The 24,790-nt window shown below is 39.6% G+C and overlaps 1 protein-coding gene across 2 annotated transcripts; it reads right to left on the bottom strand.

The window, feature by feature from the left end:
• Positions 1-282: 282 nt before the first annotated feature.
• On the bottom strand, positions 283-24,018 carry kcnj5 (potassium inwardly rectifying channel subfamily J member 5). 2 transcript variants are annotated; one of them, XM_086261264.1, is made up of 4 exons: positions 23,696-24,018; positions 13,759-13,838; positions 10,761-11,634; positions 283-2,431 (listed from the first exon to the last, which is right to left on the bottom strand). In XM_086261264.1, exons 2-4 carry the CDS (start codon positions 13,819-13,821, stop codon positions 2,046-2,048), a joined length of 1,323 nt encoding a protein of 440 aa, XP_086117390.1. In that variant the 5' UTR covers positions 13,822-13,838; positions 23,696-24,018; the 3' UTR covers positions 283-2,045. The 2 variants fall into 2 exon arrangements, with proteins under 2 accessions (XP_086117390.1, XP_086117391.1); XM_086261265.1 differs by lacking the exons at positions 13,759-13,838; positions 23,696-24,018 and adding an exon at positions 11,731-11,816.
• Between the last annotated feature and the right edge of the window lie 772 nt (positions 24,019-24,790).

The raw sequence follows: 24,790 nt of genomic DNA, 5'->3' as shown, positions 1-24,790 counted from the left end.
TTGCTGGTTGCTAAAGTTCCCTTCTCATGATTTGATGCACAGCTAATCCAGTTTTCAGGTAGCATGTGTACGAGGCGCAGTCGTTTCACCCAGAGCCACTTGAGTTAAATGTGTCATTTTATCACACATCAGCTGATAGAGTTCAGAGTCACTCCACATCAAGGTACTTTTAAATCCTCAGTCGCAACGTCATGTGCGAAATGCCTACACATTCATAGACTCCCATACACTTGTTTGTGCATGTGCAGATTATCTAAAAGGAACATGTTGTTCTTTCGGCCATATTATGTTTATTCCCACAAGAACACACAGAAAACAGATGACATTCAAGGAATGAAAAAAATGACCTCACTTGAATGATAAATATACTAAGGTGCCAAAATGTCATAGTGAAAATCATTTTTAAAAAAAGGCATCAAATTAAATAAAAGAAATTACCCAAAAAATGGGGGGTTTTCTTTTGGTGATTTTAAAATTGCACATCATGTGACAGTATACTGTAGAATGAATGTAGAATTAATTAATGTATAATTTGGCTGACTAGAAAATACCCTGTTTTTCCTGTTACCTCATCCATGCAAGCTCAAGTGACCTTCAAGGACAAGTCTAAAGTTTAAAGGACCATAAAGTATATAATGTGAAACATCTAGGGCTTGTGTGATGGTGGTGAATTTGCAGACTGAATGTGTGTGCTCACTAAAAAAGTGCCAGATTATAGGGCAAAAGCTGAGGGTGACCTTCAAAGGGGGGAAAAAAGAACAGCAATAAGTTAGCCAGATGCTAAAGTCACGAAATAAGACATCCTGTTTATATCTTTAGTATATTTAGCTTTAATGCAGCTGAAAATATCAAGGTTGATTATCTGTAAGCTTTTAAAACAAACAAAAAAAAAACATAAAAAGGATACATGGAATATTACATTTTGCTTGAGGAGCATTTGAAATTGTCATATATAAAAACCAAGAGCATTTCAAATAGGATTTGAGCTTGAACATTACATATAAGTGTTGAAAGCTATATCTGGATGTTAGTTTTAACTAGAACTGACATGCATTAGCCAGTGGCGGTGGCTAGGTGGGAGGGTAGGGTAGGTCAGTGTGGAGTCCCCTTTATAAAGAAATTGTGCTTTATGTACCAGGGGCTTGAAATGAAAGCTTCATTTGCTGCAGTGGGCAGGTGAATTAAATCTTTAACCAACCATACCGTAGCACATTTATGCAGTTTTGCCAGCATTTGCCTTGTTGTTATTCTTAGTTTAAAAACCTGAAAATGGGTAGAAAATGAGGTACTAGCTGGTTTGTTTTGGGTCAAGGCTCCCAGTGTGTCGAGGACAGAATTAGACATCTATAACGAGAGACAGCACAGACGTGAGAAAAAGTGCGATCAAAGAAAATAACACTGGATTGTGGTTGCCGGCACACATTGCCTTCATAATGTTCTTATTTGTTTGTGCATACTTGAAGACTCTTTCCTTCTAGGTGAGTGAGATTTCTGACGCAGAAGAACAACAGTGACAGAGAAAGGATAATAATCTCCTATATTAAATCAAAAAAATTGCAGATAACAAGGTTCCATTACCACACAGAAGCTGCAGTCAGACACACGAGCTGAGTTATGAGATTATGCTTTAACGAAGCTGAATTAACACACTCTAAAATGAGAATACTGGATTCATAATAAGCCCATGGTAAGCTGTCATGGCTACCAGTTTCCGCTCAAGTTTACATTATACAACTTGAACTGTCAGAGTTATAGCAGTAAGTGGTCATTATTGTATATAAAAACACAATCTGAACCCCCCCACCTGTAAGTGTAGATATAGATACTGTACGTGTGTTTCTCTGTATGTGGACTATTTGTCTACAAAACCAATCTATACTATAGATTGACACTCTAGTAGAGGGATATTGCATGAGTTGGTGGCTGGAGATATGTCTTTTATCTCTGAGTGCTGCAAAGGACCAAGCCGGCCATTGACCAAATGAAACCATATAATGTCATATGTCTTTATCCAAAGTTTTCTGGGCTTTTAGCTGTCAAACCCATCAGTCAGACAGTCTGTCAGCAAGTGGGAGCTCCTCTAAAGCAGCGGCTGAGCCATTGGTCTCCCCTCTGTCACCCCCTGAAACCCTCTCTTCAATCTCCTCATCTTGGCTCAGTGGATCCTGCTGTGACAGTCGGTTTAGGGGGTCAAACGTATGCATTTTGGGTTCAGGGCTGAGGAGGGAAAGCTGTGGCAATAACGGCTCCTCGCGAAGTTTAGCCGCCATCTCCTTGGCGCTGCAGGTGGGTGTGTTGGTCTCATAGACATCGTGGAAATTATTGTAATCTACCTCGTAGAAGCCCTTCTCTAAGGATAGCACTGGAGTGAAGCGGTAACCCCACAGGACCTCAGTGTCCAGGTACGAACTTCTTGCCTGACACGTCATCCCTGCCAAAAGGTAAAGACAGGTGTATGTACACACACAAACATTCACACAAAATCAAAGAGCACACACGACAGTCCGAGGGGTCCATACATGAGAAACCAGAGAGCCAAACACACACAACCAGAGTGGATAGGTAAGCACACAATGACATAGAAAGAGGCATAGGGAGAAAGAGCATCAGTTAATTATTCATGGTTACAAAAGAACAGCAAAGACGTGCATACTGTTTTCTCTACACTCCTATCATCAGTCTCCAATCATATAACTAGAGTATTTTTTTAAACACTGAAGTATTTGGCTAGTTTGTTGAGTTTACACATAAAAAAGACTGTATATATTCCATTAGTTGTGTTTTAATAGTAAGCAAATCTGAATAAAAATAGTACACGTCACATGCCAATATTGTGTGTGCACATGCTTTGATAGTCAAAAGGCAAAACAACTACGCATTGATTCATTTAAATGCTAAAGGCACATGTTAATTGCATGTTTGTAGCTTTTGCTCAGTAAAGTATTAAAGTATGGTTTAACACTGTGGCTTAACACAGGTGTGTTACTCAAATAGCAACAATAAAAGCTTGGTGTAAGTATAAGACTTGGGAGGCAGCATTCACAATATATTTTATAACAGCATTTCTGCTTGCAAAAGTGTAACTGGTAACACTAACAATATATAAATAACGTCCTCATTTTATGTTTGACAGCGTTTTAGTAGGTAAAGGTGAATGGCTTGGACATGAATTGAGCTGTGGTTTGGGGAAGGCCTCGAAGGGGACTGAAGAGGAAGAATTGAAAAGGGGAGGGACGGTAGGGCACGTAAACAAGATTGAACAGCTTGTAGGACTGGGGGAACCTATATAGATGAGAACCAGAAGGAGCAGTATGGAGGCGTGGTCCGGCTCGTGAAATTCCGATACTTAATCTCCAACTAAATAGCATTCCTTTTTGATGAGCTACATCCATGGTCTTGTTATTATACATGGTGGCTGTGTGGCACAGCTACTGAAGCAGTGCAACTGTAAAAGTCCCTTTGCATGTTTTCTTTTATGACAAGTGCAAATGTCTGCTCATGTTTACATATCATTTGTAGGGCTGAGAAAACTGGCTAACCTAAGTCGAACTCTTGCTATCGTTGTCATTAGTTATAACTGTGTTTTTCTTCCAGTGTAGGTAGCTGGTGTGAAATAGCCTTAAAAATGTGAGCTGCAGGAAGTTAGTGGTGCAGTTAATATGTTCTTGTTAATAAATTAAATATGACCTAAAGCTAAATAGCAGCTAGCATCAGAAACCACTGCATTTTTTTTATTGAGGAAAAAATAATAAAACAGTATTTCACCATACCTCCTCATTGATAACTTTAAAGCAATTTTAAAATGAAGCATTTCAATATTTAATCATATAAAGTTGGGCTCAGTTGGGCTTATGAACATCCTAACCATTTCTCTGTGACAGTTTGGCTCTTCTTTTACGTCTTGGCAAAGGGGTGCCATACCCAAATAACTTATATTTACATAGATTTGTTTGAAATACTGCTCTTGGAATCTGCAGTTGTTTACTCAATATGCCTAAGGCTTATCAAGTTAAAAGGCATTATATAACCTTCAAGTGTTTGTATAGATTTGGGTCTGTATAGATGTGCTTTTGTCCTTGCATGGAACAAAGAATTCCAAATTGTATGGAAACCTGTCCACGCAATTTGTTTTTCAATAAAGATGTGTGCTGTACAATCATTCCACCCAGGAACAAAGAACAGTTCAAAGAAATCATTAAAACCCCAAATTACCATGGCATTCGTGCCCACAGTGAATGCATATAAACTTCTGACAGCAAAGTAAGTTTTCCCACTTCTCAGTATTCTGTCTGTTTTTATATCAGCAGCTTTGAAAAGTCTGCGTCAATTAGCTAATAAGACTTACAGCTTTTAAAATAGCCACAAAATAATCACTGCCACAACTTTCCAAGCTGGAGCAATCATTCACACGCTCGATATGTAGCTGTATATCACTTTAAACTGCAAACATCTGACTTTCCATCGATAACCTTTGAAATAAATAATCTGTATGTATGTAACATCCCCAAAAACATCAAGCATGGGATGAAACTGATATGGTATCTAGTGTGAGAGGAGAGGCTTTTGCACATTTTCTTCAGCTTTCCCTCTGGATATGAGTGGCCTACTTTCCACATTTAACTTGTGAAATATAGCATCTTTCAGTTCCTAATGACAAGAGATTCTATAGTGTATTTTAAGGTTGTTGAAATAGTATTTGATGTGTTTGTTTTAAAGCCCTAGTTTCGTAGTCTAAATCCATTAAGCTGTTCAATGAAGATCCTTAGTACCTTCTCCTGTTGGCAAGTAGTGGTGCACAGGCTTTGTCATGACTGTCACAAAACAATATTTGACTTTATATTGGCCTCGTGGAAGATAGAGACTTCACAGATATAATTACAGTATTTTGCTAATGAATTAATTTAGTCCCTATTGTTGTGATCAGATAGTACTCCCCCCCCCCCCCCCCCCCTTGTTTATTAGCCATTTTAATGAACAAAGACCCTCCTGATAGCCATGTGTAGATTGTTATTGTAAATTTCATTGTGATACATTATAAATATACAGTAAAAAAAACAACTGATGTTTCTTTTAGGATAATTTGGTCACTTCTGTAGAAGCAGTATCTGGAGATTTCTACAGCTTGTAAAGAGGACTCAGATTTGTTTCATCCATACAGTGAGTGCAACGAGTACATTTCCTCCAAAACAATGCCGCACAAATGTAGTAATCAGGGTGAATTAAAAAAAAAGGATTTTCCAAATGGAAACCATATATTTCATTGGTTTCCATTTGGAGGTGCAACTTTAAGTCTCATGGTATCATGCCTGCTGGAAAATGGAACAGATTCTTTTCCAAAGGAAAAAGGCTACCATGGAAAACTGCCGTCATGGAAAAAGATCATGACCTGTGAGCATACCATGACTTGAAATCCAGGTGGAAACGATTTGTTGAACTTGACATATCCTTACAGTAAGTGACAGTGATAGAGCCTAGAACATCATTGACACATAATGTATTAGTCTCTTCTAGGTGATTTTGTTTACTACCAATGTGTCCATCATGCAAATAGTTGTAGTAATCTTGCTAACGGATAAACCATATAAACAGTATCATCAAAAAAGTTAAATTGTAAAGGTCAAGTTGAAGGTTGTAACTTGACCATGTGTCTTGACTCTTTTGTTTTTGCCCTCAAGGGTTCCTGTCAGTACACACGTGTCCTCTGATGAACAAAGATGCTGAGGGCTTATCTTGTGACTTTCTTTCTACTTTTTGTTTGTGGGCCGAGGCAAAAACCTCGAGACAATCGACCATCCTTCTTCAATCTGAAAATCTGCTATTAAACATGCTCTAATGAACTTAACTGCTGATACATAGGCTGCAGGCTTTGTATTGTAAATCAAGAATCAGCCTCTATCAAAGAATCACAAATGATGACCAAACAAACAAACAAATAAACATAAACAATGAAAACCAACCAACTAAGTAAATAAAAAAATAAATAAGTAATGACTCCTGAAATGTCATTCTAAGCTTAGTTATTGTTTGTATTAAACTTTAATGGCCCCATCTCAGTGTTTGAAAAGATTGTTTGCTTTATATTAATTCTGGCAGCCTACAGTCATATTCACTTTTTTTCTTTTCATTTGTCTCTCTTTTCACCATTTGAAATCATCTTTGTGGGTCCTGCTGCAGATATCGGTTTTATGAATTTTCTTGCAAAGTATAAAACAAAAAACAGCAGTGCAGACACTGTTGTTTTCACAAGCAACAATGATGATGATGCAATATTCTTTCTGTATTCTGAGAACTGGCATAAAAGAGGGTTTATTTTATATATAAATATTGTGAAGGACACAGGGGACAAACACACTATGTTCAGTTCAGTTTAGAAACACTTCTCATAATGACAGCAAAGTTTGTTGTTAGCAACATAGTGTATATGACTGGGCCTCCATCACAGCAAGTACTAAATAGAATGAAGCATGGTCACGTACAGTTTTAGTTTCCTAATATAAAACATCAAAACTGCATCTGCTGTATGTTGCTGACAACAAACCTCTAGTGGCTTTATTGTTTTAAAGTACCGCAGTGAGTGTTTTGTGAGTGAAGATGCTGTATGACTTTATCTCTTACATAGCTGTGGAGGAGTTTTGACCCACTCTTCTTTATAAAGGTGTATCAGTTCATCAAGGTTTGTGGGCCTGCATTTATGCTCAGCTTTCTTAAGTTCCTGCCACAGGATTTCAGTCAGGTTTAGGTCTTTTCTTTTTCAGCCATTCTGTTTGATTCTTTCTACTTGGGTTCATTGTCCTGTTGCATCACTCAGTTTGGGGCAAGCTTTCACTGTAGGACAGACTGACTCACATTTACCTCTAAAATACTTCGGTATGCAGTACAGTTCATGGTCTACTCAATGACTGCAAGGTGCTCAGGGACTATGAATGCAAAAAAAGCCCATATCATTAGCCCTACACCACCATGCATTACAGTTGGTATAAGGTGTACGTGTGGATATGTTGTGTTTGGTTTTTACCAACATGGTGCTATGCATTATATCCAAACAACTTGCTCTTCTTTTTTCAGTTTCTTTGAGCCTTGCACAATCTGACCTTGGAATTAATTTATTGGGATATCTACTCTTGGGAAGATTGGCAGCTGTCTTGAATGCTTTCCACTTGTGAATGATCTTTCTCACAGGAGATGATCAACTTTATGCCAAATTGACTAGATTTAGGATCATTGCTGTATTGTCGCAGGGCCATTACCTTACAATCTGAATCGCCTTGAGGCCACTGTTGTTTTAATTTGGTGCTATATAAGGAAAATCTAACTCAATTGAATGTATTTCCTCCAAACATTGTTTTAAACTGAGTGTTTCAGACCTGACAAATACCTAAAGCTCTACCTTTTAGGTACACACTTGCTGATGATCACTTTATCAAGTGCATTTAATTAGGAGCATCTAGCTGCTACTTATTCTCTGAGTTTATATGGAAACATCAAGGGTGTACCTTTTATATTAAAGTGTTTCAGAATTTTGGCCATTGTTTTGTTTGAATAAACTGTGTAATATATATTTCCTGCTTTGCAGTTCATCTAAGGCACTGTTATTATTTCTTATCATATCCCAATATGTAAAACTTTAGAATTTAAAGAGGGTGTACTTTCTTTTTACCGTGACCGTACATCTTAAATCTAGAGTCTGACTCAAAGTCACAGCCAGAGTGCAGCCAATGAGGAAATTACAAGCAAGGCACACTTTACTAAATTGAGTGCATAAAACGTAGTGCATGCACATGTAATACAATTTGCTCCCATGTTTTTAATAAATGTTGCCCCACATTTCCATAATTCTTGGCCACAGGATTCATTCCAGTGTTTTGATTCTCATTAAAGAAGCCACCCTCCAAAATGGATTATTGAATTGCACTGGACTGTGATGTAATTGAGAAGAGACTTTCCTCAAAAGTGCAACTTTGTAAAGGGATATTTTCCCAAAATCAGTCAAGACACCAACAGCGTCCTGTTTGTTACACCACAACATTTTGTAAAAGAAAAAGGAAAAAAAAGAAAAAAAGAAAGACGAATTTTACATCATTATTATTGTTATTAAGATAACTAAAACCTCCACTGCAAAGGAGGGTCAGCAAATTGCTGTTTGCAATCATTGAATGACTTCTCTCTCATGCTGTGTTGCAGCATAAAAGCTCAAACCAAGGCACCAGTATTCTCATGTCGGGTATGGCTATTTTGAGAAAGATAGATGGATATTTGTTAATTGAGTTAATACAATATGGATTGCATGTTTGAGTCTGCATGCCAATTAATGAAAGAAGACTGAATCATTTATTTGCACTTTGCACACAGTCTCTGTGTGCTCTTCTCATAGCTGACTGCACGGCAATGTTATTTGCCTACATATGGCGTACTTTCATAAAAACTTGATTGTACCTCATTGTCCCCCCTTTACAACAGGGCAGAGGTGTTTGTGCTGTTGACCAGGGAAGTTTGGATCTCTGCTCTTTGCAGCAAAATAGCTGGTGCGATGACCTCATTTTATGTGGGAGAAAGACTATCCTGTTGTGCTGGACTTCTCCATAAGCACTTATCACTTATATAGCATTTAACAGGCTCGTTAGTATCTACATCTATGGATATGTAGGAAAGTTTTTCAATCAAATCACAACATTACCACTTTGGAATTTTCAAATAGGTGTCATAAAACTTTTTAAAAAAGGTTTTATTATTTTTATTAAATAGTATTATTAAAAAAGTATTAATAAGTACTAATAAGTACTACTACTACTACTACTACTACTAATAATAATAATAATAATAAGTATTAATAAGTAATTCCCATTAAGACTTTATAGAAAAGGGAGTGAGGGAAGCAGGGGTGGCCTATTTTTTTGTTTGTTTTTATTAAAGTAAAACCATTCCTTGCTTTCAATTAAATATGAAATTGATAGCTTTTGTTGCATCAGCTAAAGTGATCCAAAGTCTTGTGTAAGAATCTCATTCAGTTTAAACTTTATTTTAAACTCCAATTTAAATTTGGAATAAAAAGTGTGAACATGATTGCATAATTTTACTCATCTTATACTCATTAGACTCGGTTATTGTATCGTGACATTTTCCCACGATTTTAAGTTGACTAACTGTGAAGTGTATCATAAGCTGCTTTTATTTCAGAGAGCCGCTTTGTTATTGCAATTACACTTGAAAAGCAAAATTTGGTTTAATATGTCATGTTTGTGTTTTGCTTTTTTTTAAAAAACAAAAAACAACAACAAACAAATAATGTGGAAGCACCTCTTGTAAGTGATTTCCAGAGCCTTACTCACCATTATGCTGCACACCACAGGCTACACAGCTAACAAGTAATGGCTGCGAGAGCATGAAGCCAGTTTCACCACCCACGTATGTATCGCTTCCAAAATATACGTGACGACATCCACGTGAGGTCGTACGCAGGATATTTTGTTTATTAATGACTTTTTATTAACGACACGTAAAGCCTGGGCCTGAGGTAGCTTTCTGTCTGTCACTGTGTTCTTTCTCACGCACAGAATGAAAGTCTCACATACAAAAAAGGAAGTGGGGGAGGGCTGGTGGATGGTCAGATTAGTTTGTTGCCTAGCGGTCAAGGACAGTGACGACATAACCCCTGCATGATGCCATGGTCTCTGCCGGTGAAGCGAAAGGTGATTTAATGCCTGAGTCAAGTATCAAGCAGTGTGAGCAGGAAGTGGGATGACTGCTGGTGCTTTGCAGGAAAAAGGAAATAAATAAATAAATAAGATGAAATAGAGCAGAAATGTTCACACGAATGCAAAGCTGTGTCTGGTCATATTAGGTCATTTGATGGTTTGTTAGAATTTTCAAAAAGCCAACTGTGGCATCATCAGACCGCTAATCACTGTGTGTCTCCTTTACTCATGTGAAGTATGATGCAATCCAGTAAAGTAAATTAGTAGCATGTATAATTCAATTAATTTAAAATGAGTATATTGTAATAAGTCCTTCAACAAAGGCCATTAAAAAATGCAGGTTAGGCATATAAACAATACTTGATTTAGCCACAGGAACAAGTTAGATTGACAAATGACTTGTGTTGAACTTGTGGTCTTGACTGCAGTTTTAAGCTGGGAAATACTTTCTGGAACTTTACAGATACACCTGGTCATCTCTGCGCCATTAATGTAACCAGCCTGCAGCACTTTTCAGGACTGCTTGGTTTTTACCAAAAACACACGCCAACATTGCAGGTAGGTACGCTTCATTGAATTGAAAATAAACAGTATCAAAGGCAAAACTTTGAAGTAGCAACAGTAGAGATGCCGGTACAGATAAACATTTGTAAAGAGGTTTTAGAGTTTATTTGTCTGCCTCGGTTGAAGGAAGAAATATTTAGTTTTGCAGTTAAAGATTAAATAAAAGAACAGTCAACAACTGTTGTGGAATTAAGAAAATATACATTTCAAACAATTTATTGACTCTAAACTGACCCATATAGAATAGGAAAGATATAAAAAAATGTCTTCTATTTTTTAATGCATTATTATTAGGTTTTAATTAGTATCTCTGTCTTTCCATCATTTCCAGTAAGCAGCGCTTACTGGCAGGCTCACCTTTCCTCTTTCGCCTCTCCATCCATTAATCCATCCTAGCTCACTGCTTGCAACATTTCCTCATCTCTTTTTTTATTGACTTATCCTCATTTGTATGCCCTCCCATACTTCCTTTACCCCTTCCTGATAATCTTACCCCCTTCATACCTGTGGCCTCCACCATTCCCTCAAGAATAACCACAATCTCGAACTCCTCCTTTTCCATTTGCGCCAGGGACATTTCCCAGAAGGGGCTCTTCTCATTTATTTCATGAGAGATGATGAGTGGTGAGACCAAGAACAGCCGGTCATCCCCCGTGTCAAAGCCAATGTTGATGTCAGTCTGGTTGAGCGGGATGAACTCCCCCTCTTTGGTCTGCTGTGAGCGGATCAGCTTTGCTCGAATCGATGCCTCCACAATGTGAGAGTTCCTCAGGTCGCCCACCCGAAACATCAGGCACATCTTGTTATCTCGCACCGATATGACAGCGTTGTGTGAGAACATGAGGGTCTCAGCACGGTTCTTTGGCTGTGAAATCTTAACAAACATGCAGCCCACCATCATGGCATTGACAATGGAACCCAAGATGGCCTGCACCAAAAGTAGTATAATACCTTCAGGGCATTTTTCGGTAATTACACGATAACCATACCCAATGGTGGTCTCCGTTTCAATGGAGAAGAGGAAGGCTGAGACAAAACTATTAAGGTTCTCCACACAGGGGGTCCAGCCCTCCTCGTCACCATGCACTAGATCCCCACGGATGAGTGCGATCAGCCACCAAAGAAACCCAAAGAAGAGCCAGTTGACTACATAGACCAGTGTGAAAATAAAGAAACTAAGACGCCAGCGTAGGTCCACCAGCGTAGTGAACAAGTCACTGAGGTAACGGTAGGTCTCTTGCACGTTTCCATGATGAACGTTGCATTTACCATCCTTTTGCACGTAGCGCTGACGTGGCTTCTTCACTGGGTCGGCTATCAGGTGGGTTCGCTCTGTAGAGATCTGAGGCTCCCTCAAATGTTTGGGAAGCTTCTTCACCTATGTGAAAGAAAAAAGACAGAGTGCTAAAGTAAGGAAAAGAAAAACGGTCAAAGAAATTAGGCATGAAAAGACAGAATTAGAGAGATATTTTACCCGCATTGATTTGCTCTGAAGAATTTGTTAGGCATAGTGTGCTGGAAGATGTATGTGTTAACTATCACTGCAGTATGGGATTTTCTATCAGGTTTTGCTAAGCCACACTAGAGGTGAGGGAGAGAAGATAAGCGAGGCAAATCAAATTAAGAGCCGTTACAAAGTCACTTTGTAGATGTCTATGTATACACAGAGGGCAAAAAAGAAACAGAGAGTAAGGACACAACAAGAACACAAGGACACTCAAGCCTTTGTCTATGTTGGCCCAGCTCCAGCGAGGCAATCTGGCTCCACAACTGTGCCCTGCCTTCCTCCCTGTCCCTTGTGTTCTTTTGCACTCTATGGAACATTTGCAACCTCGGATAAGAACAGATCTACCACCATCCTTTAAAAGACCCTTTAAAAGACCCTAAAAAAACTGATGTATAACTAAAGAATCACCTTACACTTGTAGGCATTATTATAATATCATATTATAATATCATATTTTGTTGAGTTTATTTATGGTTAGAAAAGGCAATGCTTCACAATGTAGCTATAAATTCAAACATGATTTGGAAAAAAAAATGTTTTTTTGGCCTCCCTCTTACACAAATAAATACATAAAAGACCAACATACACCAAAGACAGTGTTTTAAGGGACCTTTCAGAAAAGCACAGGGACTCTTTATTGAGACATTGACGCTGTCAGATCTCAGTTGGTAAATGAAATGATTGTGTCAAGACGAGACAACGATTGTGTCTCTTTCTGCTAATCTTACACCTGCAAACCATTTCTCCCCACAGCCACACGTTCATCAACAGGGAAGTTGCATCCATCATAGGGATGATCATTATCGTAGTTTAGTTGGAGAACAGCACAGTGTGAGCCACAAACAGTGTCCTTTTTGGTGCCTTTGATTGTAATGCCTGAAAAATAAAACCTGCCGGATTTTTATTTTAATTTTCAAATCGTTTTACTGTGTCAGCTGCTTTTTAACTGCAGCTGTGCTAGGTCACATCTATATACTATTGATTTTCTAGATATAGATTTAATGTAATCAGTTTTTAAGGACCATTTTGAAAAAGAAGAATTGAAAGACTATTCTTATTGATCTGCATTGCAATTAGTGGCTTGATGACCGTGCGTTCACTAAATGTCAATGCGGTTCCTTATTACAGACCATAGTCAGGGAAAATGCATCAAACAGTCATGCAGAATGCAGTCGGCACACCGCTTTTTAAGGTAATGCTTTAAGCGTTTCTTCTCTACTGACAAGATGACTTGACGTATGGCCGTGTTTTCTCGAGTTGTTAAACGCTACTACAGAGGTTTTCAATGAAAGACAGCCAAAACAGGCCTTTTCATTTCCACTCTTTGAGCTGGGTTAATTGAGTGATAGATGAAGACATCACAGCTAGTGCTGCCCAAACTCCAGCCTTTGTAGTCAATACTGTCCCTGGGGGTGATGGCCCTTAAAACAAATTCATTAGCTGTCTCTGTTTGGCACTAGTAAGTACTGGGAGTTTTCTCTCACTGAGCCTCGCCAGACAAGGTTGAGTAAGCTGCATAAGTTTCAATCAGCTTGGGAATTCAGGATGGATAACAACTCCACTAGTTATTTGGGATGGCTGTTTTTTTGGTCATTATCTTCACTGCCAGGTAAACTGAATTAAACACTTATTTAAACTACTAAAAAAATTACACTTTGGTAGCCTTAATTCATGTTCATAGTACTTATTTTATCTATTCAATAATTCTACAGCATATCTACTTTATAGGGTAGATAAATTCTTAAGTTCTTAAGCATTTCCATAATGCTTTCCACAATGCTTTGTTTTCAATGTCAGAGCTTTCCATATTATTCATTCTTATCTTCTCTCTATATATCTCTCATCTATTTTTCTACCCCTGCTTTCCCAAAAACGAGGTCTCACCTCCACTCTCTCATATAGTTTCTCTAGTATTTCACAGTTAATCTCTCCCAGTTGTTTAAATATAAAGTAATACAGATTGGGCAAAATACAGTGTGTGTACTGTGCGAATACCTGTGCAGGGGTGACGCCTATCTCCATGTTGTGGTCCATTAGGACTCGGGAATCTCCTGCCATCCTCAGCTGGAGCTAACCTGTCGAAAATGAAAAAGTGCTTCATGGGATTTGTTATACTAAACATATTTCCAGAATGGTCATTTGTTTTTTTTTAAATAAACCAATGCGACAAACAATAAAAGGTCATAGCTATGTTACTGAAAGAGTACATACTGCATTGTAGGTACAATCTCAGGCTTTTTACATTTCAACCCCTAGGTATTGCATAACAGATACAGGTATTGCGTGAACACATTGCATTTAGTTGCATCCATTACTGAAGCTGATTTGGTCCGTGTGCAACTGTAGCAAGATTTGGGTGCTTTGGAAAATATGTTGGTCATAACTTTTGCAGACAGGATTTGTAGGCGCAGCCAGTGGTTTAAGGCTGTCTGGTTTATGTTCACAGGATCTCGACTCTGCTTTTTGTGGATTGTTGACCTCCAGCTTACACTGCGGCAGTTTTCCTTAGCACCTCCAGATCTGAGGCAGTGGTTTTAAGCTAAAAAAAAATGGTAGGTTCCAGACTGGGAAGGAGTTGTTGCACCAATAAAGTATCTCAGGCCTGGTTCAAATGAGGGATGAGGGTCCAGCTTGAAATTAAGAGGTGGACTGGTGAGAATGAGAGGTGAGTTGAGTGAGTGTTGATTTGTTGTTTCTTCTTCACTCTTTTTTTTCTTCCCCCCACTAACTGTGTTTTTACACCATTCTGAATTTAATCATTAGTTATTATTAATCTCTGGCAGGGTCTTTACCTTGCAACATAAAGTACCTTGAGACAACTGTTGTTGTGGTTTGGCACTATATAAATAAAATCTAATTAAAACTGAATTAAACCACGCCTACAACATATAGGTAGAAAATGAAAGAATAACATCACCCATGAAAGTGCACTGTTTTACAAAATAGACTCAATAAAACAAACTTCAAATGGTTTCTAGGTTCACTCTTGGATCTCAGTAATTCAGTAAGTACTCAGAATAGAGATGGCACATTGAAAGAAGACAATTTGGGCAACAGCACGCTTCCTGGACACTTCTTAAGGCGAGGTGTTTTGAGCACCCAAAACACTTGGCCTGAAGAGGATACACTTAGGAGCTCATGTCTCATCTGGCCTGTGGCTGCATAGAAAGAAGGTGTGTCTCTGCTCAGACTGCTTCTCCAAGACCAGAACTCAGATAAGCAGAAAATGGATGAATGGCTTTGAAATCGCATGAATTTGTCATTATGTCAGGGTTTGCCAGATGGTATATTAAGAGATCACAGAAAGCTATAAGGTTAAAAAAGGTCAAGCCATTGCAGTTGTAATTGTTGCAATATATTTTTTCAAAAGTCTATATAAAGATTTCTTTCATGTAGGCATTTCCAGGGATGTACTTGTGGGGGGAAATTACTGTTATGGCAGCTTGACTTTGCTGCGTAGAAGCAAAAGTAAGCTTATTTTTGAAGAAAACAAAAGATATTCAAAATATAAAGGCACAAAATGTCTTTATTTTTTACTCCTGTTTAACTGCTTGTTAACCCAAATATCTAACCAACAAATCACAAGACAGCAGCTCAATGTATTTAGGAATGCAGATATGGCCCAGACATTCAGCTAAAGTTCTAACTGTGTCAGAAATGAGGAAGAAAGGTGATTTATGTGAATCTGAACGTGAGACAGCTGCTGACCTGCTAGGATTTTTCCCATTTTTCCTGACCTTTTTGTTTTTATATTGGTCAGTAAAACACATAAAATATCCAGTTAGTGGCAGTTCACTGGCATAAAATGTCTTGCTGATAGTAGAGGTCAGTGGAGAATGACCAAATGCTGACAGGGAGACAACAACAACTGAAAAACAAAGCAAAAAAACAAACAAACCAAACACTCATTACAATTAAGTTATGGAGAAGAGCGTCTCTGAATGCACAACATGAAGCAGATTGGCTACAGCAGCAGAAGACCACACAGGTCCCAATTATGTCATCAAAATTAGAAAATGCGTCTAGTTGTACCAGTTAAGTAATGCAGCCCATCTGAGTATTGTTGCTGATCCTGTTATCCCTTTATGACCACAGTGCACCCATCTTCTGGTGCCACAAAACTCCAGTCACCTCAAACTGGTTTCTTGAATGACATTGAGTTGAGCTTTAATCAGTGAGAACACAGCCATATGTATTTATTAGTATTTAGCTCAAAAAACTGCTGTAGGTGATCACCGCCAAGAAGAGCTAGCATCATGGCCGCACGCTGCTAGTTAATGAACACAGCACACTGCCAAACTAGAGCACTGAACGTGCCAAAATGTTTGCTGACAGTGTAGTTTGCATGTTTTACCAATAACTGTACTGGCAATGCACTATCTGCATGTAGCAAGTCAAGCATGAATATTTTTTCACGGTTATGTTTTGGTATACACAGCGCAGGGAACATTTGAGGTCAAGACTGAATCACAAGACAGGATGTGAGCATTTGTTACATAAACCTAACCACACTGAGGATATCAGCTGTGAGGCTGAGCATTTCCATGAATTCAGTTTCTTGTAAACTAGGTTTGACAAAGCAAATCATTTGTGCATCATTTCATGCACAAAATAATGCACACAAATGGAGGACGTGAGGGCAAAAGTCAGCACCTGAACAACCCTGATGTGCTCGCTTAATTTTATTTCCAGTTCAGACTCATGAAGTAAATATTAAATATTTGACTATAACCACCAAACAAGACCTAAGTAAGGGATTAGCTGACCTCATCACGCTGGAGGTGACCCAGTGCCCAATGCTGACCAATTTGCCTGGATGATGAGGCTCAGCTGCACATTTTTATTTTAATGATGTCATTTTCCCAAAGAGCAGGCTCCTCATCGCCATCGTTGCCAGTTCTTGTGACTGTGTGTACCCACTCGCACACACTGCTCTCTCGATAAAAAACGAAACAACAACAACCAAAAACCCGAACACTGCTTTCACTCTATTCATCATCCTGCCCATTAAATTTAATGATTATTCTCTTAATCAGTTAGTGGCAGAGAAATAAGCACCTTCAGCTGTTTCCTTCCCTTTACATTCATTCCAATATAAAATGAGCATACATATTTTCTTTGTGGTTGTTTTTAGCACAACTGAAGCCAGTAGGTGATGTGCTGTGACAGCCTCCGGTGCAGTGTGATGCGGTTTTAAAGAGCTTTTCCTCTGCTGTTGAGTTGTATTACAAAACAGGTATTTTTAAACATCTGTTGTGTGAGGTCCAAAGTGACAGGGAAAGTAGAAAGGGAACACTTTGAACGTCTCCTGAATGATGTGGGATTTAATTACTGCCACTACTATAATTTTAGAGGGAAGTGGTGTGTATGTGGGGTTTCAGATGAAGCCCTAGTTTTGGAAGCAATCTTACTACACCTTTGGAGCCCCAAAAGAGGCAATTAATTTATAGAGCCCCTGGGTGTTATTTGAAAATCAGATACTTTTAATTTGCTCAAAGAACAAGGGATACACGGGGCCTTGAAAGTAACCAAGCAAAGGAACAGTAAATTACCTTTGTGGCTCGTTCTTGACCTTAACAACACCTGACATTTCTTTGCCATCTGTCTTTGATGTTACTTTATTTGATCACTGACAAACGAGGGGAGGGAATACAAAAGCGAGCACAGGGGAAGTGAGAGGACCACGTCACAAACCAGATCCACACAGGAATGTAGTGTTGACAATGTTCGTCCAAAGCAAAGGGCAGAGTGACGTGACAGGCATCTGAGCAGAGAAAACACAGACAGACAGACAGACAGACAGCAGAGGTGCGCACAAAGCTTTCAGCATAACTTGCTGAATACATTGCAGGGGTTGCAAGGTCTCACTTTCTGACTCGTTTTTTTTTAGGTTCTCCCATGAATTAAATATGATTCCCCAGAGATTTGTGAACTCCAGACCCGTGTGCGCTTTCAGAAAGGCTGTAATTGCAGTGTCTGCTCGCAGTTGCAGATTCAACAAGCCCGAATGAGAAGTGTTCGAAATGGATACCAGCTGGGGTGTTTTATCTCAGCGCTTTAAGAGGGTAACAAGCATTTATCTTGTTACCCGAAGAGTGACTGGATGCTTTGGTTGAATTGTGTTTGTGTCCTGATAACAAGAGCACTCATCTATTGTGTTTAAAGCCAAGAGGTACTAGTAAACCAGGCAACTTGCCTCCTAAGGGATATCTACACTACATATATTTCCCTTATTTGCTGACACCGCATGCTATAAACAATTATCCATACAGAGCGCAGCAAAATGTGTTTTGTTCTTCGTCTAACCTGTAGCAAGCACTATAATTTCCCCTCAGGGGCTGACTGGTACTGAATAGAATTTGCTTTGTGATTTAATTTCCTATATTTTCCTGAACTTCAGAAACTTGTATTGTCAGCTTTGTGAAGTAAGAGCGAGCTTGTAACTGAGCTAAGAGAGGTTCACATCAATACTAATCACCAACATGCAAATAAAGCCCTTGAATCAGATCCAATCCTGAATTATAATTCTTACTTGATCAACTGTTTGGTTCAGTAATCCCCCAATTTCTTCTTTATTTCACATTATGTGGAGATTATCGATTGTGCTTTCCTTATTTCCTGTCTGAAAGCTTTGCAATTGTGCTTATTTTGGAAATGCTGACGCTCGCCCCAGTCAGGAATAACTTTCAGGATCCAAAATAAAAGATAAAATCTGCAGTATTTTTAATACAAATAAAACAGCATGCATTTTTAGTGACTTCACACTAGACTTTTACCTGACAGTGGTGCTTCATTTCACCATTCCTCATTGACCTTTCTGCTGAGCATGACAGGGTTACAAATGGCAGCAAGATATGCAGCAAACACAGCAGTATCCCTTAGTTCAACGGTAAAAACAGGACTATTGGAGGATCTCATCCATAGATTTTGAGCTCATGGATGAGTGTTTTCTGTTGTTTCATCAAAAAAAGAAAGACAAATGGTGCTGATAGTGAGAAAAATAAATAAAAACACAGGCTGAGGATGAAGAATAAGAAAAAATAGAATAAAAAGAGAAGAAAGGCAGATGTTGCTAATTTTGTGAAGATGTTTTTAGGATTATCTTAAGACATTAAGACGTCAGCTAGGTTTAGGTTTACCAGTCCCTGCATGGTAAAGATATCTGCACTGGTAGAGTCTTTCTACAGGAGCACAAGAGCTTTGTATTTGCTTGACTGTCCACGCTTCTCCACTCCTCCCTTCAGTCATGGTTACTGGACCTGTCATGATTATCCAAGGCTAAGACTGGCCCATAAAATAACATGGCTTCATCCCTATCTCTGCTCACTTATGACACTTTGAGGTCGGGCAGGTCAAATGACTAAAAATGTCCCCAGCTAGTTTGTCTCCAGGCTCTGCAAACACACACACGCACACACACGAACTTACCAACTTACCATGTACCATTTTCCCATTATGCCCGATAGTGAGCTGAGTGTATCCAGTTGTGCCCTTCCTTCGAATGACCTTCTCCGGAGTGACACTGCTGCACCAAGACATTCCATTCACACTGGAGAAATAATTTTCCTAATGATTCATCCCACTCTCTCACACACACATCCTTTGCATCACACCTTCCTTGATTGAGTCTTTTCACTACTGTACAGTTTTTACAAAAAATTCACCAAAGCCAAAAATGTCAGTCTTCCACTAAGATGAGCACCTTTACAAAAGAAAAAGTGATGGCCATTTCACATTGCTGCTGAAGTGGCAGTCGATGGGATTAAAACCCAACACCTACTGGAGCCAAATTGCACCCTCTTCAACCATGCTGGCCTGAAGTGTGAGAGACGTGATGGAAACAGAAGTGAGATGTGTGAGGCAGAGAGGTGGATATGCTCCCTAACACCCCCTAACTTCTTCTGTGCAGTCTATAAATTGGACCCACTGATACAAATTCTCTGCATCCAAAATCAGTCTTAGTGTACTCGCTTATTAATCCTCTGCCTCATCTAACTGTAGAGGACAGAACAGGAGGGGAAGATGAGGTGAAGTGAGGCCACAAGCATGGTAGGGGTGGGGCTGCAGAGCCGGGCAGCACATGGAGAATGGTGGAAGAGCCAAAGGTCATGATCTGGATCAGAATTCATAACATGCTTCACTGTGTCCCCGTGCTTGTCCCTTTGAGGATGCTCCTTCTCCATAGTCAGCACATACTAAGTCAGAATGAAATGAGATTAGGGTCTGTCAGTTGCATGTTAAAAAACAAAAAACAAAACAAACCCAAACCTTATTCCGGTATGTTGGGTATAGCAGCAGAGTAACAAGGTCTCTGCTCAGTTTTTTGCTGACGTGTCCTTCAGCGGAAAGCTCAAACCTCTGTTTCTGACAGCAGATGACATGCTGTGAGTGAGTCCAATCTGCATAAATGTGAAGCAAGTTGGTGTCGAAGTAAAAAAGCAGAGCAATCTTGAAAACATTCTTTCAAAAGATGTCAAATTAAAAAAGAACATGGTGTCACTCCATAGGCCTTAACCGTGCAGCACGTTGCTCTTGCATCTCTGCTAATGAATGGTAAATGTACGGAGACTTTGCAGATCCATCATCTTCCTCTTGGTGATGGATGCTCACATCCCGTGCATAAAACCTGATAAAAATCACTCTGATCCGATAGAACAGATCCGAGGTGTATTTACATTTTCATCCTTTTTGACGTTATTATTGTAATTTTTTTTCGAGTGCTCAAAATTAAGTATGTGCATCAGCAGTATGTGCTCTTCTGTATAAAAAGCTGTATTTATCACAATGCTGATTAATGCGCATTGTTCTTACGAAAAGAGAAAGGAAAAAAACATGGTTACACAATATGGATCGAATTTAGTCAAGCTGTCATTGTGTCTGCAAATGATATTGATGGGCATTTGTTATACTGGCCAAACAAAATAGCAGACTGGTGCATTTCAAACTAAACAACATCCAATTCTGCCAGCATGTCTGAAGACAGATATTTACAAGTACATGCACCATGTAAATGTCCCACAATGCAATTGCCCTTGTGTGATTTAGCTAACTGGCCTGGCTTGAAATGTTATCCACTGGATATGAGACATCAATGCACATCTCCTACAGACTGCAATGCCTGACAAAGGCAGCCATGTGCATAGTGCAAGCATTCTCCCTTAACATAGTAAATAAAGGATAGTGCAAGCAATAACCTGCTGCTACCAGAAAGGAGCGCGGCCCATCATGAACATGTCCACTTAACCTGGAAATGTGACAATTTTTCACATTTTTTAAAATGTAGCCAGTGACAGAGTACATTTTACAGTCCTGTTGTTAAAGAGGTAGCTTTGCAGCATTAGTTTTTAATCCTCTCACACCACCTGGACAGCATATGTTACTAGAAAGCTCACTGAGGGATGTTCAGAGCAAAGTGTCCTGAAACATCCAACAATTTTTAAAAGATTTCTTGGCAATTACCCACGTACAGAACAACACTGCATCAAGCTACAAGATCCCTAAAGCTGTTTTTTTCCCATTCATGATGGGTAACCCTAGGTATATGTAGAAGTGTAGACATGCTTTAATGTTTTTTATGTTAGTATAGGTGTGCTGGACAAAAAGACAACCATGACACAAAGCAGTGATCCCTGAAGCAGTCATCTCATTACCAAACACAGGGTGAAGGTTTATTTGTGTTGTGTGTAGGCTGGAGCAGCAGCAGCAGCAGCAGTCTCATGCACTCTATCAACTTTATGTGTGATGAGACTATAGAGAAAACGCACGCTCTGTGAAGTTGTGGCAGAAGCAGAGAGTGTGCCATGTTATAAATCTGCTACATAAGCATTGTAGGTGCCACTTTAACATACAGTGGACAAGCACCGATTTCCATTGGTTGCAGATTTACGAGCACATAAACAGAGTGATTGATCTTCCTGAGGGAAAGACTAGATTATTTAAGAAATTGTATTCAGCACATCTGTCTCTTGCAAGTAACACAAGCATCAGATTGCTTGCATGTACAGCTCACAGAGTGGCGGGGCTTTGAATTATAGACAGTAGTTTATCAAGAGCACAAGCTAAAACTGAAGGAGAATTTATAGATGGCAACTAGTTCAGTAGGGCTGCATAAACAAGGCATCTTTATGTAGATCTATAAAAAAAATAAGATACTGTAATTCTGAGCTGCACTCGGAGATGGATGCACATTTTCCAGGGTGTGTGATACTAAAAAAAAAAAGAAAAGAAAAGATGCAAAAAGCAAAAGAAAGACAGACAAAATCTTCACGGCTGGCTAATCTCTTGACACAAATGTGCCACTGTGGTATTAGAGAATCGCGGATGTGGTTTTCTCCCCATCCCCTTGAGACACACAGTCTTAACAAAATAAACACATCCAATTAATTATTCACACTGTCTTGTCTTTTGAGAGTCTCTTTAGATCCTGCTGAGCATTATTCCTGCCCTTTGCCCTGTTTTGTCCACTTGTTAGGGAGATCTGAACACGGGCTTAGTAGGAGGGGGAAATGAGGTGCACAGCCATGAATTACAGTTGCAATGATAGCCCTATGAGGTCAAAGGCCTATCTATCAAAAAGCATTACATCACAGCAGTTCACACTTTCCATCTGCAGCCTTGAAATAGCAAATCACTGTTCAAGCAGATGCGAGAAGGGTCACGGTGAATTGCAGTGATTAAAAGTAACATCGAGCGTGGCAAATAAGCAGGTTTTTGTTGCAAATTTCGGCATTAGGATATCACCCCGGGCTTTCCCTTTTTCTGGGTTTGAGTTTGAGTGATGTGTAAAAATGTGGTTAATGATCAGAGCATCGGCTTTAGTATTCCTCCACATTAAAAAATCATGATCGAGTCTGCACATTGCCTTGACACCGTCTTCCCGATGTGCCTTGATGAGACGATACCAGGACAGACAGGAGCTTTAGAGATCAATTAATGTGACCATTAAGCCCGCTGCAATGTCATCAAAGTTTTACAGCAGCAACTCTTGAGATGTGTCTCCCAGAGAGTCCGCCATACAGTAAGGGAGGTTGGGGAAAAAAAGTGGGGTGCATGAGACATTAAAGCGAGCAGCTGTATAATCTCCAGGCCAGAAAAGAGGAATTATTTTCTCTTAACACTTTTGATGCAGTCTGCAATATTCATACCAGCAGCTATCACGACCCAGTGTCCTTTGCTTCATCTCCAACTTTTATAGAATGTAAAAAAAGAAACATGCAAAGCCCAAACATGCTGCGCTGCATGTTGGACGTGCGAGACCCCCTCCTCTACACACACGCGCGCACAGTCACACTTACAGTAACACACAGATGCACGTTCACTTTAGGTTCGCTGCTGCGCTTGTAAAACTCCTGCATTGTACTGAGAGAACTACAGCACGGAGCCCAAATAGGCACAAACAGTAGAAGCGTTGACAGGCTTTTCTCTGCTTGCGTCAGAGATATTCAATGCCTTTTTGATTACCCTGCCCCCTGCAATGAGGGGATGCATAGTGATGATCTATATATCACTGCAGTGACATAGGATTGGGGTGGGGGTAAAGGGGGGGGAGTGCAAGATGTGGTGATAAAGGTTATTGCTGAAGTACCATAAACATTTTTCTTTTCCCGGTCTCTTCCTCTTGAATTAGCTTACATGTTCTCTTTCAATCGGCCATTGCATTCGCTGTTTCTAAATAGTGGATATTGGATTCTCACAGTTTTGGATTTCTCCTTGTAGTAATGTACACTTTTTTTATTTGTCAATTCTCAAACAAATAATGCTGTCATGCTATGCCATTCGCAGTCAAACTGAGAGAAGACAGCTTGGACGAGGTGCCACGGTCGTATCATGCATCAATGGCTTTAAAAACCTCCCCTCTCCTCTTTTGCCTTCCTCTCCCTGTCTCTTCCTCTGCTTTTTTTTCCCTCCTCCATCGGCGGTGAACGACGCTTACCTTCAGGTCTCTGCAGGAGTAGCTGGCGGGCTCCCTTCGAGGCATTTCACAGCGGCTCTTCTTCCCAGGACTGCACGCTCCTTTCCTGGCTTTGTTCAATAAACAACAGCCCTCCTGCCTCCCTCCTGCCACCCAGCTCCTTCTGCTCTTCACCACTCTCTATCTACTCCTGTGTGAGAGGGGGGTCTGTCTGTGCTTGTGTGTGAGGGAAAGAGGGAGTGAGAGAGAGAGAGCTAGAGGTAGAGTGGATGCGAGAGGAGATGGGAAGGATGTTAATATGTATGTGTTTTTTTTTCCTGTCTATTTTTCCTGTTCCTGTCTTCTCACTTCGACTGAGATTGTACTCTCCGTCTCTCGGGATTTGTCCTTTATTGGAGTGTATGTGTTTATGCCTGTTTGCACTGAGCATCAGTTTCAGTGTGTGTGTATGTGTATACATCTACCACATGGTTCCTTTTTTATCTGCTGCATAGGCAGAGAGAAATAGACTCAGAAAAGTCAAGTACAGTGAGAGGGAGGCAAAGTCAGATGAGGGTGGTGTATGTGTGTGTGTGTGTTTGGCTGCAGACAGGGAAAGAGCAGTCATGTACAGTAGTGTGGTATAATCAATTGCTCTAGAACTGCAGTTGAAAAAACACCCTGAGGGGTTGAGAGAGTCATAAAAAAGTAGAAACAGTGAAAAGAGATCTCATATAAAAAATAGCTGGAGCAAGACAAATAAGAGCTGAAAAGGGAAAAAAGAACCAAAACATACGAGACAGAGGTGAAGGAGGTGCTAAAAAGAGTGAAAAGGACCCTTTGGACCTAGAAGTTCAGTTTTCAAGTCACACACTAGCACCTAACGTAGAATAAAGGATGCCTGTATAAACAAACTGAAACTATAGTCTCATGCAGTCACATCAGCCATGCTGATGGTCACTGAGCTCATGGGGCAATGATCAGTGTGGAGTTTATTCAAATACATCCATGTAGATATTCATTGATCATATTTCAAATTTTGTTACCAGGGTAATATGTACACAAAATATGATACCCATCAGGCTGCGGGCAGAGAGGTGGATGCTTGACACTGAGATGTTATTAGCATGACATACA

The sequence above is a fragment of the Aulonocara sp. 'chitande type north' Nkhata Bay genome, linkage group LG14 (assembly GCF_057382095.1).
Source record: "Aulonocara sp. 'chitande type north' Nkhata Bay isolate Kocher_YH1m ecotype deep benthic linkage group LG14, A_spYH_male_GT1.1, whole genome shotgun sequence".
Taxonomy (NCBI): Eukaryota; Metazoa; Chordata; class Actinopteri; order Cichliformes; family Cichlidae; genus Aulonocara; species Aulonocara sp. 'chitande type north' Nkhata Bay.
Note: the sequence above shows the minus strand (reverse complement) of the source record. Positions and strands in the feature narration are given on the sequence as shown.